This window comes from Gymnoscopelus microlampas (assembly GCF_963454915.1).
Source record: "Gymnoscopelus microlampas genome assembly, chromosome: 10".
Taxonomy (NCBI): domain Eukaryota; kingdom Metazoa; phylum Chordata; class Actinopteri; order Myctophiformes; family Myctophidae; genus Gymnoscopelus; species Gymnoscopelus microlampas.
In genome coordinates this window covers 37,617,029-37,639,017 of record NC_139947.1, presented here as the reverse complement: position 1 = coordinate 37,639,017, position 21,989 = coordinate 37,617,029, and the positions used below count along the sequence as shown (strand labels likewise).

At 42.4% G+C, this 21,989-nt stretch overlaps 1 protein-coding gene across 1 annotated transcript in view; it reads left to right on the top strand.

Annotated features, from left to right (window-relative positions):
* LOC311052829 (chemokine-like protein TAFA-2) overlaps positions 1–21,989 on the top strand; it is a 167,234-nt gene that overhangs the window by 94,014 nt on the left and 51,231 nt on the right. Inside the window, exon 2 of the mRNA XM_084068046.1 lies at positions 2,676–2,776. Within this exon, the coding sequence (XP_083924172.1) occupies positions 2,677–2,776 (100 nt within the window). The 5' untranslated portion in view covers position 2,676. The remainder of the gene's footprint in view (positions 1–2,675; positions 2,777–21,989) is intronic.

The following is a 21,989-nucleotide window of genomic DNA, read 5'->3' as shown; positions in this document are numbered from 1 at the left end:
ATGAATGCCTTGCTGTCTTTGTAGTGTGTGTGTGTGTGTGTGTGTGTGTGTGTGTGTGTGTGTGTGTGTGTGTGTGTGTGTGTGTGTGTGTGTGTGTGTGTGTGTGTGTGTGTGTGTGTGTGTGTGTGTGTGTGTGCACTCGCAGGTGCGTGCATGTGTGCATATGTGTGTCTGTGTAATGCCATGTGTTCAATATGTGCATGTATGTACACAGTGCTTGGATATGCCAACAGTGCCATTATTCTTGAACAAACAGTGGGTGGGGGGTTGGGGTACACAATATAAACACTAATACAGTCACAATTAAAATAACAAATGCCAAATATCAGACAACGATCAATTATGCTGCAAATATGCATTTTGAAAAGGCCATTTCATGGGGGGTGGGGGGGGGGGGGGGTGGACGAATTATAATATCATTCCTTGTAACTGTATTCGGTTGCTGCGGGTCTTATTTTGAAGTTGATTTGTGGCTAAGTTGCTTGTGCATTCACTTAGGTTGACTGCATAAAGCTGTGTTTCAACAAAGCTTCCTATCACCTGGTACCTATGAGTATATGGGTGACCAAACGTCACCGTACGCACGCACGCACGCACGCACGCACGCACGCACGCACAGAAGGAAAAGCATACAAAGAAAGACACACAAATATAAAAGGTACAGTTAAGGTTACATTCACAAAATCAAGGCATACACGTTAGTGATGTGCGGGTCGGGTTTTTTCATGACCCGCCCCGCCCCGCCCCGCCACGGAACCCAACCCGCCTCAACCCGCCCCGTGAACCCATTTATAAATCTATGGCTCAACCCGCCCGCGACCCGCGGTAATAAAAAAACCCCCCGGTAAAATCATGAAGGAAAATAATCTTCAAGTATACACCCCAAGTGTATTCAAACTGTTTTATTGTTATTATTCTTATTCTTATTAGGAATAAAGACAAAACAAGAGCATGTGATTTTTTTTTTTTTTTTGCATGTGAGAGCGGCTGACCCGCTCACCCGCATAAATTCCTCTGAAATCCTGACTCGACCCACCCGCGCCGCGGGTTGACCCGCGGGTCCCGCGGGTTACGGGTCGACCCGCTCATCACTAATACACGTCTTTGTGATACAAGAAGCATATCACTCAGTACTCTGTGGGTATAAGAAAAGTAATAGCCTCTCCGCCATATGTGGCGGCTACCAATTATGGCAGCCACGGCACAGTACTTTGCCAGCCTTTTTGGGCATCCCAAGTTGTTGAAACCCTCTAACAACCAGTCTGTGTGTATGTCCTAGAGGCTACCGAATATAAAAAACAAACACACACACACGCACGCACGCACGCACGCACGCACGCACGCACACGCACGTACACACACACGCGCACACACACACACACACACGCACATTTCCTGCATGTTATCGTTCTATTTCTGTATAGTTTGTTTCCTTGTAGTCTGTGTCATCACACAAGACAACTTGTTTGCTCCAAAATAATGAGCTGCAAAAATCTGTGAACCGCCCACTGCAAACGGAGTCTCCTCACGTCTCCCTCCCTCTCCCTCCCTCTCTCTCTCTCACTCTCTGTCATTCCATCTCCTCCGCACCTTGCTCGCTCGCTCCAGCCCCGGTTCCTCTGTCTTTGGCTTTCATTTTCTCACCTCCTGCGTGTTTGTGGTAAACAATAATTTTCCCTGTGTAAACAATTTTCCCTGTGTAAACAATTCATCTCTTGGCAAGGTTGGCAAGGTGCTTCCGTTCTGTATATTTGTTTGTGCGCATATGTTTTACAGTTTTTGTACACTTAGAAAGGCTCTGCCATACAGATTGGTGTGTGTGTGTGTGTGTGTGTGTGTGTGTGTGTGTGTGTGTGTGTGTGTGTGTGTGTGTGTGTGTGTGTGTGTGTGTGTGTGTGTGTGTGTGTGTGTGTGTGTGTGTGTGTGTGTGTGTGTGTGTGTGTGTGTGTGTGCGTGTGTGTGCCCGTGTGTGTGTGCGTTTGTATTCTTTTAATACAGAGATAATTGGGGATTAGGGCTTAAATATCAACATTTACTACAAGCCCATACAATATGAGTCACCCAATCTAAATCCTGAACCCTGCATGTGCGTGTGGGCGTGTTCTCTGCGTCCTGTGTTGGCTTCTATCTCACAGTGACGTGGGAGCAGTGTTGATTTTGACAGCAAATTTTGATTTAGTTTTAGTCATAGTCTTTTGAATAAAATTCCATTTAGTTTTAGTCATATTGTAGTCACCTGAAATGTTTACTTTTAGTCTAGTTATAGTCGACTAAATATCATAAGATTTTAGTCGACTAAATCTACAGTTGATTTAGTCGACTAAAATGTATGTTGGCGGTGCCTTGATGGCGTCGTAATGGCTGATTTTACACACGGTCGCATGCTGAAAAAAATAGCCGATCTACAAGCTTGTAGATTGGCAACCAAGCATAAAATGACTCGTCTTAGTTCTACTTCTCGAGTCACTCCCTAACATTTTAGTCTAGTTTTTATTTGTTGAGGAAATTGTCAGTATGTTTAGTCTTTAGTTTTAGTCATCATAGCTTAGTTTTTATTTAGTTTTCGTCAGTGAAAAAAGGTAGTCGACGAACATTTTTCGTCATAGTTTTAGTCGACGAAATCAACACTGTATCCAATGCATGTCTAACGTGTGTGTTTTGCTTCTGTCTCACAGAATGCGGGAGCGGGGTCCATGCGTCTGTGGAGTTGGTGTGTGGAGTCTATTGCTGTCCCTCTGCCTGGCGTCCCTCACACACGCACACAGGAGCCACACTGGTAGGTGGATATGTATGTATGTGTGTGTATGGATGGACCCACCGAGGTGTGTATACAGTATGTACATGCACGTAAACAATCTGCAGTGTTAATGTAACTCAGAGTTTAAGTTAGCAAGTCTGAGTAAACAAACGGATGAATAGATTAACACTGAGGATTTTACTGTGCTTAGTACGTGTGTGTGTGTGTGTGTGTGTGTGTGTGTGTGTGTGTGTGTGTGTGTGTGTGTGTGTGTGTGTGCGTGTGCGTGTGCACGCGTGCACCTGTGCTTGCGTGCGCCTGCGCGTGCATGCATGCGTGTGTGTGTAAATGTGACCGTAAACGGCGATTACAAAAATGTGCATTTTAGTTTTTTCATTTGGAGGATCAGAGCTACAGCATAATGAGGAATCACTTATTCCCTGGCTCAGACTGGCCCAAACTTTTCTGAAATAGTTGAAGAAATGTGTTTTGAAATCCAAATGGATTTTTCACACTTTCTCTACAATACTTGTTTGGGAAAACTATTTATGCATTGAATTAATTGAATACATTTGATTGATTGATTGATTGATTGATTGATTGATTGATTGATTGATTGATTGAGCGGGGTGATATTTTATATTCCTGCTGATATTCAGTAGTTCTGCACTCAATCTTCTATGCTTTTGTCGTTTGTCGGAGATCAGTAGTGCAGAGTCAATCTGTTCAAACAGATATATCTTTTCTATTATCTTTGACAGAATACACAAAATAGAGCCGGGCATTTCTTTTTTTCCAATTTACTCCCTCTCTTTCTCTAAGAAACTTGAGATCACTGGCGAAATGTCCTTGGCTCAGACAGCTTTACAATATGGGTGAAACATGGAGTGATACGCTCTGCTGTGGAATAATATTGTCAAAACCAGTGGCTTTGGAGGCAGTCTAGCCCATTGAATTTCCCTAGCACAACTGCCTCAGACACCAGCTGTTAAAAAGAGAAGCCATCAGATTGAACCCTGATGTATAATGATATTTGATACGGTCTGCCACCATCTTCTTACAGTATCTGAAATAACCTAGTTCCCAGTGTCTAGGCTTTTTGTTTTTACCTTGATACAATAGCCAAGCTGCACTTTGATAGCTTACTTGAGTCCTTTCTATATTCCTATTGTTTTAGAAAAAATAAGTAATATCCCCAGCCCTGATAATCCTTGTTTTTCCTATTGATAGTGGTTATTATTCCTCATCCTAATAGCCTCCGAAATGGTATAATTCATCCAGGGTTCAGTACACCATGTTGTATCCATGTCAGTACAACATGCAACACAGAGTACCCAGTTCATTTCACTCAAACAATCAACAAGTGCCTCTACTATAGATTTTTTTAACAGACCTGATGTTTATAGAATTTACATTTCAGTTCTTACTTTCATACAGTAGGTGAATGATTGATGATCACTTGAAGATTCAAAATGTGCTTTTAAATCATGTTTGATTCAACATACTTTTTGTGCTCTCCTGTAAAATGTGTGGCCTCGGGATGACCATCTGCTGCTCTGCGAGTAGATGGACAGATAGACTGACAGACTGACAGATGGACAGATAGACTGACGTTATGTCAGTCTATCTCAAGGGTTCCCAAACTTTTCAGGCCGTGACCCCCAAAAAGAATCATATTTGAACCGGGACCCCCCACCCTGACAAACACTTAGAATTGTAGGACTTGAGGTACATTTAGTTTGACTCGGTTCCACAGATAAATATTCTGAAAATAGCCGATCTACAAGCTCACAACGCCTTGCAAAGCGAGGCGTTGTGAGCTTGTAGATCGGCTATTTTCACAAATGTTGCCTCTTTCTGAGGTCATATTAGACAATGGCCAATGTTTGACATTTCTAAATTCTATAGTTTGTCGGTTACTTTAGTTACTTCTTAAAAGTCACTTTAGAAATGTGCAGATACCCTGTATACATACTGTATGTTGGTTTATTTACTGTAGAGTGAGAAAACAATGTTGCACGTTAAGCTATAATCATCTCCAGTTTGGGAACCATTGGTCTATCTGTCGTCGGTAGTAACCATCCTGCATCTATGTTTATCCCACCTCACTGTTGAGAGAGCTCTGCAATAGTGAGGTAACCAGGGACCTGGAACCATATACATCACCATACCCACTTAGAAATACACAACATCCCTATTTTAATGTTCATAAAAGAATATTTTCTGAAGCTGGACGCAGGTCATTCCACTACAAAGCTCCATCTGACTGGAACAATCCTTCTCTCAGATCATCAGTTACCTCTTTTGGCCGCTTCAGCACTACCTTGTATTCACATCTCGAAACTAACTACCTGTTGTACTTGTTGTACCTGCTTGTACTTATTTCTGACTTTGATATAGGTCATAGTACTGTATTCTCGACTTCTTTGTTTAAAATGAGTTGAGGGATGGGGGTGTGGGTGGGAGAGGGTGAGCAAGCTGATTGTATCTGTACATGTGTATATTGTGTATTGTGTATTTGTATTGTATGTAATGTTTTACGTACTGTATGTGCATAGGACCCCCTCTAAAATGAGATGCTGCATCTCAAGGGGCTATCCTCTCAATAAATTCTGACCAAATTCTGAGGTACTGTATATACGGTAGGATGTATGCAGGTTGATTGTTCCTCGATTCCTTCCTCAAAATGCTGTAAAGTAGCCGTGAACAGAACAGGCCTCGTGGCGCCGCAGGGACTGCAAAGGCAAAGGATTCACAATGAACCAGAGAGAGGATTGGACAGGGAAGAACGCACGAAAAACTCCTTTAATAATTCGTCTGAGGAGGGGTGGGGGTGGTGTGTGTGTGTTGGGGGGGTGGGGTGGGGTGGGGGGGTTAATCCAACAAAAGGTCTCCTCAGTTCAGGGGCTTTTTACTCCTTTGTAATCATGTCAGGATGGGGTGCCTGTACAACACGCCCGTGGGCTAGAGCAGGAGGAGTAGGGGGGGGGGGGGGGAGTGGGGGAGTGCTGTGAATTATAAAGCCCCTTGCTCAGCTGACTCCCTTTGCAGCAGGCTTGCGTCTGGGTCACTGATATTGAGGTCTTGTATTCTCCCTTTCTTCTTCTTCACAGGCATTCAGCGCTGCCCATATGTGTGGTGTTGAAAGCCAGCCAACTTTAGCAGCAAAAAAAAAAGAAGCTTTCACATGATTGACAAATTAATGTGTATTAACACCTACCTCTATACATTAAGGCTGGGCAATTAAAGGTAGGGTAAGTGATCTTTTTGGGTTAAAACAAAAAGTATTTTGTTAAAAGGTTAAAGCACTATATTCTGATAGTAATCATTGCTATAGAGTGTTTGTTCAGTAACAGGAGTCTCCCCGTCTCTCCAGCTCTTTAATAAACAGAAAATACATTTTCCGGTAGGTGTCAAAATCTCAGCCAATCAGGAGAAAGTACCCATTTTTAAGCTTCATTTTTATAGTGTTCCAGTTCCAATTGTGTCTGCTCATTTCTTAGTGTCATCACTTCCTCATGTCACTTGTTTAATCTATATCCTGATTGAGTTCTCTATCCTGATTGGATAAAATTGGAAATGAAACTGAAACTGAAACGAAAAAGCATTTTCTGTTTAATAAAGAGCTGGAGAGACAAGGAGACTCCTTTTACTGAACAAACACTCTATAGCAATGAGTACTATCAGAATATCGAGCTATTTAACACTTATTTTAACCAAAGAAAATCACTTACCCTACCTTTAACCAAAAATGTATCGAAACCGATATTTACAACCAATAATCAACTTGTAGCCGAAACATTTAGCTAGGTTTATTTTCTCATATATAGTGTTTTTGACATGATAGATGTTTTATTATCAACTAAATTGATTCGTCTCATTAACCATTGAACCAATTATGTTAGGTCGTTGTACGATGGCAGTGTACAAAAATAGCGGACATTGTCGATCTGCACATGTTTGAGCTTGTAGATCTACTATGTTTTAGATCTATTGTTTATAATCGTTCATTAATCGCAATTGAGGCAAAAGTTTGAAATGATCGTGATGATTTGATTTGAAGTCATATCGCTCAGCCCTAGATTTATCTGATTAGGTGATAACTGTCATCAGAGTTGGGCTGAAAGCTTATCACCCTCTCTGTCCTTTTAACCCTTTAAGGCCGGGAAGGGAACAATCATCTGTGTCATTTTAAGATTTCTTTGGCTATTTTTAGAACAATCCTGAACATTTGTGCAAATCTTTATACATTTTTAACTCAAATCTTTGCTTCTGGTGATCAGAGTCTGGTAAAGCTGATTTTTGTCAAAATTGGTACACCTCATGTCTGTAGACATGTGATCAATCAACATGCATCTGTCAGATGTTTTCAGATTCCATTCCGATTGGCTCTATACAATTGACTTTCAAAGTTTGCGGCAGGGGGCCGTTTTGCACAGAACGCACTGTCGGATTGCTGTGAATTTTTGCTCACACACTCCCAGTTGCACAAGAAAGATCTGGCACTCTGCACGATTCGAATCGGCCTAATGATGGCGCTATAACAGGTTGCAACAACACAGCCCTGGGTATAGACAACTTGGTCTGGCAGGGATCTGCGCCCTTTTTTAATTTTTTTTTCTCCACAATTTAGTTCCAATTTAGTTATGCCCATTAATTTCTCCCCACACTCATTTGTGTGTTGTCACTGCATGCTGTTTTACTTACTACTCCACTGCATCTCACAGGCAAATATTGTACTTTTACTCCACTGCAATTATTTGAAAACTTTAGTTGCTAATTAGCCTACTTTGCAGATATACATGATTACATTATAAAACCTACATTAACCACTTTAGCCCTATTTTATACCTTGGCTATTTGAAAGTAGCCGATCTACAAGCTCACAACGCGTCGCGATGCGACGCGTTGTGAGCTTGTAGATCTGCTATTTTCAAACATTTTAGTACTTTTACTTTTGGTACTTTAAGTAAGTACATTACTCAAGTACATTTTTTATTCAGCACTTTTACTTGTAACAGAGTACTTCTACATTGCAGTATTGCTACTTTTACTTAAGTAAAACATTTGAGTTATTTTCCCACCTCTGAGTATGCAGTGGTGGGCCAGTGTTTCGCCTCTATGCCACCGGGATACCTACTGTACACCCGCTCTGTTCTTTTGTCAAATAAAGGCTGTATATGTAATAAATGAATACACCGTAGTGTACATACTGTACCATAGCTCCCTGGAAGGCTTACTAATTGAGGCTGAGCTGCTGGGGTCATGTAAATTGTTCACATTGGGAGAGTTCAGGTTCACTTGCCAAACGGCTGCAACACCTGGACTAAATCTCTTATCCCACAGCTATGTTATAGCTATTATAGGATGAGTCTGAAAAGCCCAAATACTGTATACCGCACTGCGGACTGCCATATAACTACTACCCAGAGGGAACACACTGGAAATCGACGCTATTGATCGCAATACATAATGCATCAATGTATTATTGACATCTGTAGTCAAGATGTAGGCTTGGCTCTAGATGCACTACGGATGGAGACATCTGTACTCAAGCACTATGTAAATGTACATGCAGTACGCATGCACGCACGCACGCACAACATTTTGAAGTAGGTACCATGCCCAAGCACCTGTGCCCAAGCAAGTGTGCTCTGACCAATGTACATACTTTGCTACTGTTGTTGCTATTTTTTCTTATTCCTCTCTTATTGTTATTGCTGCTACAATGTTGAGGAACCAAATGTTACTCTTTTGTGTGAAATCTTGAAATCGGGAAATCTTGAATGCTGAAAATAGTTTTTATTCTTTACCAATAATGAAATTGTTGTAATTCATACCACTTTCAACCTGGTTCCCCCAAATTTTAGACATGTCATACGTGAATTATTATTAACTCATTGAGTGCCATTAACGTGTTTCACATGTTTTACCGCTATGGTGCAACGTGCCATTAACGTGTTTCATGTGTTTTTGAAAAAAATAGAAAAAAAACGAAAGAAATGAATAAAAAAAAACATGTTTTTTTAGAACCCAAGATATCATTATCTGAAGATTTGCAGCTCCATCCACTCCTTGTTTAACTTATAACTTAAAAAGGCTGTATCTCGCTTCCTAAGCACTTTTTTTTTACTTAAAAAAAAATCAAAAAAATAAAATCATATTGGCCAGAAATAGCTAATAATAATTTGGGCACTCAATGAGTTAAAATAGTGAAAATAGAGTTTGTAGATCTGCTATTGTCACTACTTTTGTGTGACACTCTTGTAGGATGATGTAAGGCATTCATTTACAAAAAAAAACTGTGCAATTTGAAACATGGAGATACAAGGTTTATGCCTGAAAGCAGCAATATTACATATAATGTGCCTAGTATAGTCAATGCATTGCCTAGTATAGTCAATGCAGGGTTTAAGTGGTTAAACAACCAATCAGTAAAGTTGTGTCCATCGGGAAGTGGGAGGGGTCTCGGCGGTCCTCTCATTATTTCCAATGCGCTGCCTTTGTACATCGTCGCTGTCGGGCAGAAAACTTCTCCGTATTTCAACTTTTTATGTTTTTTCGTAAATGAATGCCCTAGTGAAAATAGCAGATCTACAAGCTCACAGCGCGTCACGATGCGACGTACTAATTTAAAAACATAAGAATAATTAAAAAAGGAACGGTTTTGGACCTCGACAGTGACGACATGCTGGGGACTAAGAGTCGAAAATCGATATATTCCGTCAATAGTAACGTGACAATGACTTGACACTCCACTGCCTGTGTTTAACCCCTTAAGACCTGGTATCTGTGTCATTTTTAGATTTGAGCTAAAAAGCATTATTTTACACTTTGGGCTATTCAAAAATAGCAGATATACAAGCTCGTAGCGCGGCACCGAGTGCCGCGCTACGAGCTTGTAGATCTGCTATTTTTGAAAAATCGTGAAAATATGTGCATCTATATATATTCTTAAAGCGAACATTTTTAACTCAAATCTTTGCTTCTGGGGGGTCCCTGGAACAAGATATTTTGATGGGGGTCCGCGGCCAAATACATATAATTTTGGGGGTCCTTGACATGAAAAAGATTGAGCTGATATAGAAACATACGTTTTTCAGAAAACTGTTGGGATTTAGGAGACATGTAGAATCAAGAATCAAAAAAGCTTCAGGTCTCAATGGGTTAATTTCTGTTTTAGGTTCCGGGCCTTTAGGATGAGGTGAACCAGAAGCCTGCTGCTCTCCTTATGTTATTCAAGGGTTACTCACCGGCGATTGAACAGAGAAATAAAAAAATCCAATGTTTATCAACTGATAAAAAAATGGCAATTGGTTCTTCTGGCCGCCTGAGGTGAAATATAATGTTATGAGATCGTAAAGTCTCCAAGGTCCTTCGTCATTTTGCATGCATCTTATGTGTATACGGTGTGTGTGTGTGTGTGTGTGTGTGTGTGTGTGTGTGTGTGTGTGTGTGTGTGTGTGTGTGTGTGTGTGTGTGTGTGTGTGTGTGTGTGTGTGTGTGTGTGTGTGTGTGTGTATGCGTGTGCGTGCGTAGTAAATCCATGTTTGTTGTACAGTATGCATATGGGTCTGCATACATGCATGCGTATGTGCGTGCGTTTGACTCCCCTGCTCCCTGGTTCCCAGTCAGGTACTATGTCCCCTTCTCAGAGGGACCGTCTGTTGACAAGGCAAGGGCAAACATTTTCATACAGTATAATGGAGGCATCATGAAAAGACATGGAGAGAGGTCCTCACACTGCTCTCTCTGGCAGACACTGGCGTGCTGAAGTCAGCACATAAACATTGGCAAGTGTGTCGGATCGCACTCGAGAGTGACAAGATCACAGAGTTTTATTTCCTCCATATGCCTTTAGAAATGGAAACAAACGTTTTGGCTATATCCAGCCTTCGTCAGTGTGTGAAGTCAGCACACAGTCATTATAAAAACTATTTAAAAAATGAAATAAAACTGATTTATACCAAGCATGAGGAGAAATAGCGGCGTTGATAAGAAAAGCAGGTTTATCATTAGTAGTTTTGTGCCGGCAAAGATTCTATCAGCGAATAGTAATGGGTTATGGTGATGTTTGCTTATTAGTTTTACAGGATGCGTGTGCGTGCGCGTGCGCGCGCGTGTGTGTGTGTGTGTGTGTGTGTGTGTGTGTGTGTGTGTGTGTGTGTGCGCGTGCGTGCGTGCGTGTGCGCGTGTGTGTTAAGGAGGTGTGTTAAGGAGTGATTGATTGTAGTGTGAGTTGTAATCAGCGAGTTACGGTCTTATCCAATTGCATGTCGTCTGAGTCGAGAGAAAACAGGCGGCCAATCAGATAATTACTAAACACAATCCCCTAGGTCATTCCCAAGGTTAACTCTCTCTGTCTTTCTCTCTCTCTCTCTATCGATCACACACACATACACACACACACACACACACACACACACACACACACACACACACACACACACACACACACACACACACACACACACACACACACACACACACACACACACACACGATAGACAGTAGATATAGTATGCACAGACACAATGCACATAGACACACGTGTGTTTTTTACTATACTTGTGAGGTTCAACCCTAAAGCCTGAGCTATAGTTGCTTGTAGTAGTGCGCCAGTGCGTGACACTGGCGCACAAATTATGACCCTACCAAGTGTAGTACTACAACAAGTAAGTCGCGCGAACGCGGCAAGCGAACGAACCTTGACAATAACAAGATAGAAAGGAATGAGCAATTGTAGAGAAGTGGGTGGTACAGTTAAATTAGTGTTCAGACTGGCGTAGCTGGAGGTGAGCAGAGAGCTGAGAAGAGGTTTCAGCACCATGGATAGAGCCACTGAGGTGAGCAGAGGTTTCAGCACCATGGATAGAGCCACTTAGGTGAGGAGAGGTTTCAGCACCATGGATAGAGCCACTGAGGTGAGCATAGGTTTCAGCACCATGGATAGAGTCACTTAGGTGAGGAGAGGTTTCAGCACCATGGATAGAGCCACTGAGGTGAGCATAGGTTTCAGCACCATGGATAGAGCCACTGAGGTGAGCATAGTTTTCAGCACCATGGATAGAGCCACTTAGGTGAGGATAGGTTTCAGCACCATGGATAGAGCCACTTAGGTGAGGATAGGTTTCAGCACCATGGATAGAGCCACTTAGGTGAGGATAGGTTTCAGCACCATGGATAGAGCCACTTAGGTGAGGATAGGTTTCAGCACCATGGATAGAGCCACTTAGGTGAGGATAGGTTTCAGCACCATGGATAGAGCCACTTAGGTGAGGATAGGTTTCAGCACCATGGATAGAGCCACTGAGGTGAGCATAGGTTTCAGCACCATGGATAGAGCCACTTAGGTGAGGATAGGTTTCAGCACCATGGATAGAGCCACTGAGGTGAGGCAGTGCACATGCACACAGACACACAACCCGAGCACGGTTTCATAGTAAGCTCCACTTGCGCCTTCGGCGCGCCTCCTTCCGCTGCATTCGCAATCACACACACACACACACACACGCACACACACACACGCACGCACGCACACACGCACGCACGCACACACACACACACACACACACGCACACGCACACACATGCGCGCGCCATGGACAGCTCATTCACACATCCAGGTTTTGCACCTCACACACACCACTTTCCTTTCCTGCCCCCTGCAGCTCCCCTCTGGGGTCTCCACAGCTCTCCTGTCAGCACCTGCCTCTCACCCTGTCAGCAAGAACACACACACACACACACACACACACACACACACACACACACACACACACACACACACACTGTATTATGGCTTATAGCTCAAATTTAAGTGGGTTAAACTCTAAACTCTCTTTAGTTGCGCCCTGGAGTCGTGCACCGAAAAATAGCCGATCTACAAGCTCACAGTGTTGTAAGCTTGTAGATCTGCTATTTTTCGGCTTTAGGCTTAAAAATGGCAATGAAGAAGTTGCATTGATAAAATCCCTGTCTTAAGCTTTCGCTTAAGACAGGGAAAAGGGAAAGCCTTCTCCACAATAACAGAAAACAGAAAATACACTAGTATTGAGCCCTGAGGGACTCCGGTTACCCATATGGGGTTTAAAGAGGAATACCACTCATGTGCGTTGATTATTGAACATGTGATCAGTGACATACGCAAGGTGTACTTTTAGCTCCGCCCCCTCAGCCAAAAGTACACCTTGCGTATGTCACTGATCACATGACCTCAATCAATTATCCAGTTCTAGGCAACATAGAAGGGGGCCGGTACTTTTTTTATTATTTCCACACAACAGCTCTAAGGTTTATTAAAGACATAGTTCAGTGTTGAAAATTAGTGGTATTCCCCTTTAAGTGGTTAAAAAAATGTCCTCACACGTACAGTATAGTACTACAAACCTGTGTGTGTGTGTGTGTGTGTGTGTGTGTGTGTGTGTGTGTGTGTGTGTGTGTGTGTGTGTGTGTGTGTGTGTGTGTGTGTGTGTGTGTGTGTGTGTGGTATAGGGGTGTGCCACCACTCAGTTAAACGTCTCAGTACCTCTTGCCAATAGTCGTGGTGAGCGCGCTTGCTTGTCCGAGAGGCGCTGATCACTTGAGCGCACACGGCGGCGGTCTCATTGATCTGAAGGCTCTGGGCTGTGATCCCCTGGCCGGTGATCCTCATACATCGCCACTGATTAGCGCCCGCTAAGAACTCACTCCTCCTGGGCCTTGAAACACGTTCAGGTTGGCTGAAGTTAACCCATTCAGACCGGGAACGCATTTGTGTCATTTTTTTTTATTTCTTTCGGCTATTCAAAAATAGCAGATCTACAAGTAGATCTGCTATTTCTTAAAAAAAAATCACACCCAGTGTGAAGTGGGCGGTGTGTGGTCATCACAACATGACTCACTTAAAAAAAAGGACGGATGACTTTTTTTTAAGTCCATACTGCTATTCATAGGGCTGCACATGTGTCATGTGTTTCGCTAGCCAATCACAGTCCTGAATTTGCAAAGTCAGCCAATCAGATTACAGCTAGTGGTGATGACACTAGCTGTAATGTGATTGGCTGACTTTGCAAAAGTATAGATTTGCATTGACTGTGGAAGGGTTAGGGTTGTAGACTGCGTTGTAGACTATTGGCCAATCACGGTGCAGGATTGGTCAGTGTCCAAAACTCACTTATAGGGGGCGGTTACACTGCCCCCAAAAAATATTGTGCAAATCTTTGAATATATATATATTTTAAAGCGAACATTTGTAACTCAAATCTTTGCTTCTGCGGGGTCCTGGAACTAAATATTTTGAGATGGGGGTTCGCGGCCAAATACATATAATTTTGGGGGTCCTTGACATGAAAAAGTTTGAGAACCACTGATATAGTAACATAGGTTTTTTTCAAAAAAACTTTTAGGGTTTAGAAGACATTTTGTAGAATCGGCCTCAGGTCTTAATGGGTTAAACGAGATGGAGATGCACTGAACAACAGATGAAATGAAATAGGCGTGCTCACTCAGGCACACAGGTTAAATCTATTTATACTCTCTCTTTCTTTCTCTCTCTCTCTCTCTCATATATCATGGCAAGCCGGTAACTACACAACCCTCTACCAAAGTGGTCTTGCCCTTTAAGCAAGTGGGTATTCGTGCTTGACTCACACTCGCCCAGTTCACGCCCATACGGGACAAAAAAAAGACAGCTATGCTCACACATATATACGTCCATGAAGACCTTTAACCCTTTAAGGCCGGGAAGGGAACGCATGTGAGTCATTTTAAGATTTCTTTGGCTCTATAAAAATAGAAGATATACAAGCTCGTAGCGTGGCACCGAGTGCCGCGCTACGAGCTTGTAGATCTGCTATATTTTTTTTTATCGTGAAAATGTGTGCAAATCTTTAGTTTGAATATATATATACTTTTTTTAAAGCGAAAGTTTTTAACTCAAATCTTTGCTTACAAATGTCTTCTAAATCCTAACATTTTTTCCCCCCTAAACTATCTTTTCTTATGTTGCTATATAAAATGGTTTTCAAACTTTTTTCATGTCAAGGACCCCCAAAATAATATGTATTTGACCGGACCCCCTCCCATCTAAAAATATTTTGTTCCAGGGACCCCCAGAAGCAAAGATTTGAGTTTAAAAAAAATGATTTGCACAAATTTTCAAGATTTTTCTAAAAAATAGCAGATCTACAAGCTTATAGCGCGGCACTCTGTGCCGCGCTATGAGCTTGTGTATCTGCTATTTTTAAATAGCCCAAAGAATTCTGAAAATGACACACATGCGTTCCCTTCCCGGCCTTAAAGGGTTAAGAGGTGTTTTTTTTGTCTAATGTTGATGTGCGGAGACGGGCATGACTCAGGGGCGCCCTCGGAGGGCACTTGACAGAAAGCAGTGCTCTCTGCTGTTGCCATGTCTGCTCACACGGCTTGTGAAGAATTCAATCTGAAACTAGAAAAATGCAGCTCCTCGGAGCCAGGCCAGGTAGTAGAAGTCAATCTTATTGCAAATCAGGATGAAATATGACGATGTCTCTGGACAAAATCTGTAGGAGTAATAGCAAAATAATTGTCTTGCAAAAACCAGGCCACTGGGAATGTGCGTGCAAGGTTTCACGGCAATCGGATGCTGTGTTCATGATTTGAGGCGTTTTGTTCAAAACAAGCCACTTTAGATGCCAATCTTCACAGGATGGAATATGAAAAGTTGGAGAGATCTGTGTTGCTCACATGACTATCCCATTGAGACCTGAAGCCGATTCTATACATGTCTCCTAAATCTCAACAGTTTTCTGAAAATCTATGTTTCTATATCAGTGATGCTCAATCTTTTTCATGCCAAGAACCGCCAAAATTATATGTATTTGGCCACGGACCCCCATCAAAATATTTTGTTCCAGGGACCCCCAGAAGCAAAGATATGAGCCAAAAATGTTCACTTTAAAAATATGTGTGCAAATTCAAAGATTTGCACACATTTTCATGATTTTTCAAAAATAGCAGATCTACAAGCTCGTAGCGCGGCACTCGGTGCCGCGCTATGAGCTTGTATATCTGCTATTTTTGAATAGCCCAAAGTGTAAAATAATGCTTTTTAGCTCAAATCTAAAAATGTGAGGTTTGGACAAAATATGTAGGAGTAATATAAAAACATTTTTTTGCAAAAATCTTTCTGGTCTTCTGGTTCCGCTCTAAATGTGAAACATTTGGGGCAGAGGTTCTGCTCTGGCCTCCAGGGAGGGTGTGTGGCGTGCATAGTTTCACGTTGATAGGGCCAACGGTGCCGGAGATTAGCTGTACACGGACGGACGGATGGACCGACGGACAGAGAGAGAGAGACATACACACACACACACACACACACACACACACACACACACACACACACACACACACACACACACACACACACACACACACACACACACACACACACACACACACACACACACATACACACACACACACACACACACACACACACACAGATGGACAGGGGCGGAGACAAGCATTAGGAACGTGAGAGTTTTCACGCTCACACATGTTCCAGCACTATCTGGTACTATTATTGTCGTCGTGGGAGAAATAGAGGGGGGAGCGAAGGGGAGAATGAGAGCAAGAGTGACAAGGACAGAATAGAACAACAGGGATAATTACAGAGAGATACAGTAGGATACAAGGGAGGGAAAAATAAGATAGCATATTTACTGTAATAGAGGCAGTGAGAGATAGTTTAGAGAGACTTTTCATGCCTTGAGAGAGACGTGTTTAACCCATTAAGACGTGAAGCCGATTCTACAAATGTCTTCTAAATCCCAACAGTATTCTGAAAAAAACGTATGTTTCCATATCAGTGGTGCTCAAACTCAAGGACCCCCAAAATTATTATGTATTTGGCCGCCGACCCCCATCTCAAAATATTTTGTTCCAGGGAACCCCTAGAAGCAAAGATTTGAGTTAAAAATGTTCGCTTTAAAACAATATATTCAAAGATTTGCACACATTTTCACGATTTTTGAATAGCCAAAGTGTAAAATAATGCTTTTCAGCTCAAATCAAAAAGTGACACAGATGCGTTCCAGGCCTTAATGGGTTAAATATGATCATATTGTTGCTCATGGCAGTATCACGTTAATAATTCCCCTCCGACTTCTATTGAAGAATGTACGTATGACCCTCCTTTCATTACTGTACAATGACAGAGATGCCAGTTTCTGGTAATAGCTATTTGTACGTCATTATGACTGCTTTATAGCCCCGAGCTTCTTTTTTCTCTGTCTCTTGCACCTCTCTCTCTCTCTCTCTCTCTCTCTGCCTGTGAATAGGTGTTGTTGACAAACTCAAGAGGAAGCCATTTGCATATGCTAACCTTCTCCAATCAGTGTGTCCTTGGAAACGCACGTGTTGGCAGAGTTTTTTAATGGCGTGTTTGCAGCCACATGTGGCGTATCTGCGTTTGCGGACTGGGAATTATGTTTGAATAACAGGCTGCAGGCGTCCTTTTGTTGATAACCTGTTTTTATGAAGGCTACTAATATTTAAGTTTTTTTTTTTTTTAACCCATTAAGACCTGAAGCCGATTCTACAAATGCCTTCTAAATCCTAACAGTTTTCTGAAAACGTATATTTCTACAGTATATCAGTGGTGCTCAAACCTTTTCATGTCAAGGACCCCAACATGATATGTATTTGGCCACAGACCCCCATCTCAAAATATTTTGTTCCAGGGACCCCCAGAAGCAAAGATTTGAGTTACAAATGTTTAAAAAATATATATATATATTGAAAGATTTCCACAAATTTTAACGATTTCTCAAAAATAGCCCAAAGTGTAAAATAATGCTTTTTAGCGCTAATCAAAAAATGACACAGATGCTTCTTCAGGTCTTAATGGGTTAATTATATATATATTATTATTTTCCATCAAGCAGGCGGTCTCTCTGGTGAGATATTGAACCAAGCAGAACACATTTTGTATTGATAGTGAAGTGGCTTTCACAAACTGAAGGGAGTTTTCTGTGTACAGCTGGTATTTGCTCTGCATGGGTCTATACAAGTGGAGGGGGAAATGAATAACTAAGCCAGTAAAGAAGGTGACGCCAGAGAGAGCGAGATGATTTATCGACTGTGCCTGAAGACTCTAGACAGACATGGAGAGACAAGACAGGCAAACACTGTGCAGACTGCAGAAGTGTGTGTTATTGGGTTATTATTAAGGGCTAGCCATCTGCTGTCCGTATGTCTGGCCATGTGCACTACGACGTGCCCGCTCCATTTGCCTACGTTACTAAAGCCTTGAGAATTAACCGTCAACCTGACTTAGTCATGGGATGAGTTTGGGGAGCTCTTTGAAAGTGGAAAGTTGAATAATTCAAATTCACAGAGCGACTATCACATAATACCCATGTTCTACACGCCTGCAATGCGTCGCCATTTGACGCATTGTGAGCTTGTAGATCGGCTATTTTCAGCGGGTCGGGGGTGTGTGTGTGACGAAAAGTGTCTGCCACGGACTGAAGTTCAAGGCAGATAATATGCGAATGTGAACTACAATCCTTACTTCCTGTACCCTTGGTGAGCTCATCCTTGTTCACTGTGATCATGGTTAACATAATAGCAACAGGAGCTTGAGCCTGTAGAGGGAAAGTAGTTTGTTCCTGCAGATGACCGCCATCGGATTGGGAATTGCCTGGCCTTGATGGTCCCCTCATGAGGACTGATGGTGGTGCATCTTCAAGGGACGGAACCATGCGGAGCATGTTTGAAGGCAGAAAGTTGGTCTGTGGAGCGGCTGTGTACTTGAGTCTGCAGTATAGCAATGTTCATTTCAGTAAATATGAATCGGGTTGATGTTGTGGCAGCCATAGACTGTCTGTACGGGCATGCCGGGGCGGTGCTTGCCTGCGAAGTGCATCATGGGAAAAGGAGAAGGAAGACAGAGGCAAGAGGTGGACTAATGACCTCTACTGTAAATCCAATTCAGTGAAGAGGGCTATATTTTATAGATCAATTGGACTATGGAATCGTCTTCCAGACGATATTCGTAACGTCAAAGGAAAAGCTTTTTTTAAAAGGAAACTTAGACTTTATATACTGTACACTCAATACATGCAGTATAATGACATGGCTTACATACCAGATTGACTGTGCTACTTTACGGTTTTAATTCGGTTGGATTCCTGTTGGTTTCTCTGTTTTAATTGATTTATTTTTATGTGTGTTTGATACACTGAGTTGTGATGTTTTCTATTCTTGTTAATGTATATAAATGTCTTGGACCACAGGAAGGCTAGCTATCGTTCTAGGCGTCAGACTAATGGGGATCCGCAGGGACGTCACAGGCTCTCAGAAGGTGGGGGGGGTGGACTTTCGGTGGACTATTATTACTATACCCCTTATTTTACACTTTGGCTATTCAAAAATAGCAGATATACAAGCACATAGCGCGGCACCGAGTGCCGCGCTATGAGCTTGTAGATCTGCTATTTTTGAAAAATCGTGAAAACATTTGTAACTGTCAAATGTAAACACATTTTGTATTTTAAAAATGTTGCGTTTTTTGGGCGGATTTTGTTAGTTTTTTTTTCGTGTTTTGGTTACTTTATTTCGGGGTTAGGGTTAGGTTATTTAATTCTTATTTTTGCCTGATTTTACCGATTTATTATAAAAAAATATATATATATTTTTTATTGTTTTCAAAAAGTGGGGGGTATGAAATCACGGATCTGTGAGAGTGAAGGTGTCGCGTCGTACGCACAGTGAATGGCTGTGACGCCCCTGGGGATCCGTATTAATATAGTACACAAACAAATTAACAGAGAATGGCCTTAACAGAAGAAGACAGAAGGGGGGATTTTTCTCTCAATGTGGGTTTGTATCGTCAATCGTTAACGAAGGCCTTCTAGCAGTCGGAACTTGAAAACAAAGGAAAATAAAACCCTGAAATCCTATAAGTGTTTTGCAACAGAAGGAGAAGGCACTGCATGGGTCTATTGGCTCAGATAACAGGTGCTCTTCAGTTGAACAGCCACACTTATATAAACATAGTCCAGGATATCGTGTTTAACCTTCTCCAGTGGTGCAGACAACCATGGGAAAAAAACAAAAAGGCACTATATCTTCAGGTGAAAGGAAATATGAACGTTGCCAGTGTTGCCAAGTCTGCTTATTATAAGCGACTTTGGGCTTGTTTTTCTGTAAAGTCGCTTGTAAATATTGGTGGTTGCCGGTTGCGTTGTTTTGGGGGACTTGTTTCTAAAGTGTAGGCTACAGTAGTTTCTTATTTGAGCTTACTTCCTAATTAAATATTTTGTGCCAGAGACCACAACATTTCTTTGAAAATAGCAGATCTACAACAGTTGTGAACTTGTAGATCAGCTATTTTCAAATAGTCCATGTATATACTGTAGGGTTCAAGTGGTACAATTGATTTAGTCGCCTGTTTTCGAAGACCCGTCCGCTTGTTTCTCTCGCAAAAATCTGGCAACACCGGTTGCGAACCCATTCCTTATACAGTTAAATGTCCTGTAAACATACAGTAGCCCGCCGTCTAATTGGGCGTGCCTAATTGGTGTGAAAGCAGAGTTTCCTCAAGTCGAGCAACGAGATGACCTCATCTGTGTACTCTCATTACATTCATTATTGCTAATCGTTAGCTGTTAGCTCGCCAGCCTTTTCAGCAGAGCCGGGGCCGAGTGCAACTCCACCACGGCTTCTCTAAAGCAAAAACTAAAGCCCCATATTGATCGTCTGACTTTGGTTAAGCCAGTGTGAAACTAGGAAAGTAACAGTGATAATGAGGCTCCAAATGTTTCTCTGTGTTTTAGATGAGAGAGATAAGTGTGAGGTGCTTCGGAATGAGCGCCAGACACGTCGGAGCTGAGAAGAGAACAATGATGGAGAGCGAATCATGTCTCTTCCTCTGTGAGATACTAAGTACCTTCTCTCTCTCCCTCTCTCTCCCCCTCTCTCTCCCCTCTCTCTCTCTCTCTCTCTCTCTCTCTCTCTCTCTCTCTCTCTCTCTCTCTCTCTCTCTCTCTCTCTCTCTCTCTCTCTCTCTCTCTCTCCCTCTCTCTCTCTCTCTCTCTCTGTATCACCTCTTTCACCCTCTCCCAACTTTTTACTTTATTTCACAGCTATTAAACCAGGAAATTTCAATCAGGTAGCATGGCGCGGGTTTCTGCAGGGGCAGGCGAGAAAAAAAGGGTGAACTTTTATGTAATGTGGCCGACTTGCTTTTCTCCCCTCCATCTCCATTCCCTGACTCCCCTTTTCTTCCTGTGCTGAACTCAACCTCGGTTTCTTTTATAGTTTATGATTCAATTTCCTTACTGGTGGAATTTGTCCTCCAGAGATATTTTGCCTGGTGGGCGGCGAGGTGCGTTTTTTTGTTCTTACGTGTTTGTACTAGAGCATTGCTTTTGGTATTCATGGAGCCACACAGTCTTGTGAATACATGCATTTGAATGTCCAATTCCGCCAGTAATTGTGTCTGCTGTTATATAAGTCAGACTGGGGATCAGAGCCACCTCCTTTGCAAGAGATAGAGCTCTTGGAAAGTAGACGACAGATCCCAGAGATATGCTCCGAAACAGGTATAAGCAAGTAGACTTGTGTTTCATTTCTGTGCAGTCTGAAGACTGGCTGGGACCGGTGCCAGTGCCTCCCCCGAGTGACATGGATGCTAATCCACAGCCACCGATGGTGTCTGCCTGCTTGCTTGCATCCATGCAAGCACTGTTGCCAGATTTTGCGAGAGAAATAAGCGACTAGGCCGCATGAGCACTTTAAACAAGCTTGTGCTGCGATGTGACGTGTTTTGGATCTGCTATTTTCGAAAGAAAATCTTGAGGAAAAAAAGTGAAACATTTTGAATATTTTCAAAAACATTTTAACAACACAAATCTGGTATGGGGGTCCCTGGTGGACAAATACATATTCATTTGTGGTCCTTGACATGAAAGTGTTTGAGAACCACTGGTAAACGACATTAGGAAACAAGCCCAAGCAAGCAACTACACAAGCTCAAAAAAACACAACTACCAATATATACAAGCGACTTGGCATACAATAAACAGACATGGCAACACTGCATCCACCAAGCAAGGCTAGTTCATTCCAAGCTCTCATCAAAGCCTTCTTTCTCTGCCCCCCTGGTGGGGTCCATGTCCCTCTAACCCCCCCCCCCCCCCCCCCCCCGCATCTTTTGATATATAGTCTCACAAGGCTCTGCGAATGGCCAGATGTTTGGAAGGGGAAAGTAAATTGTGGGAATAACC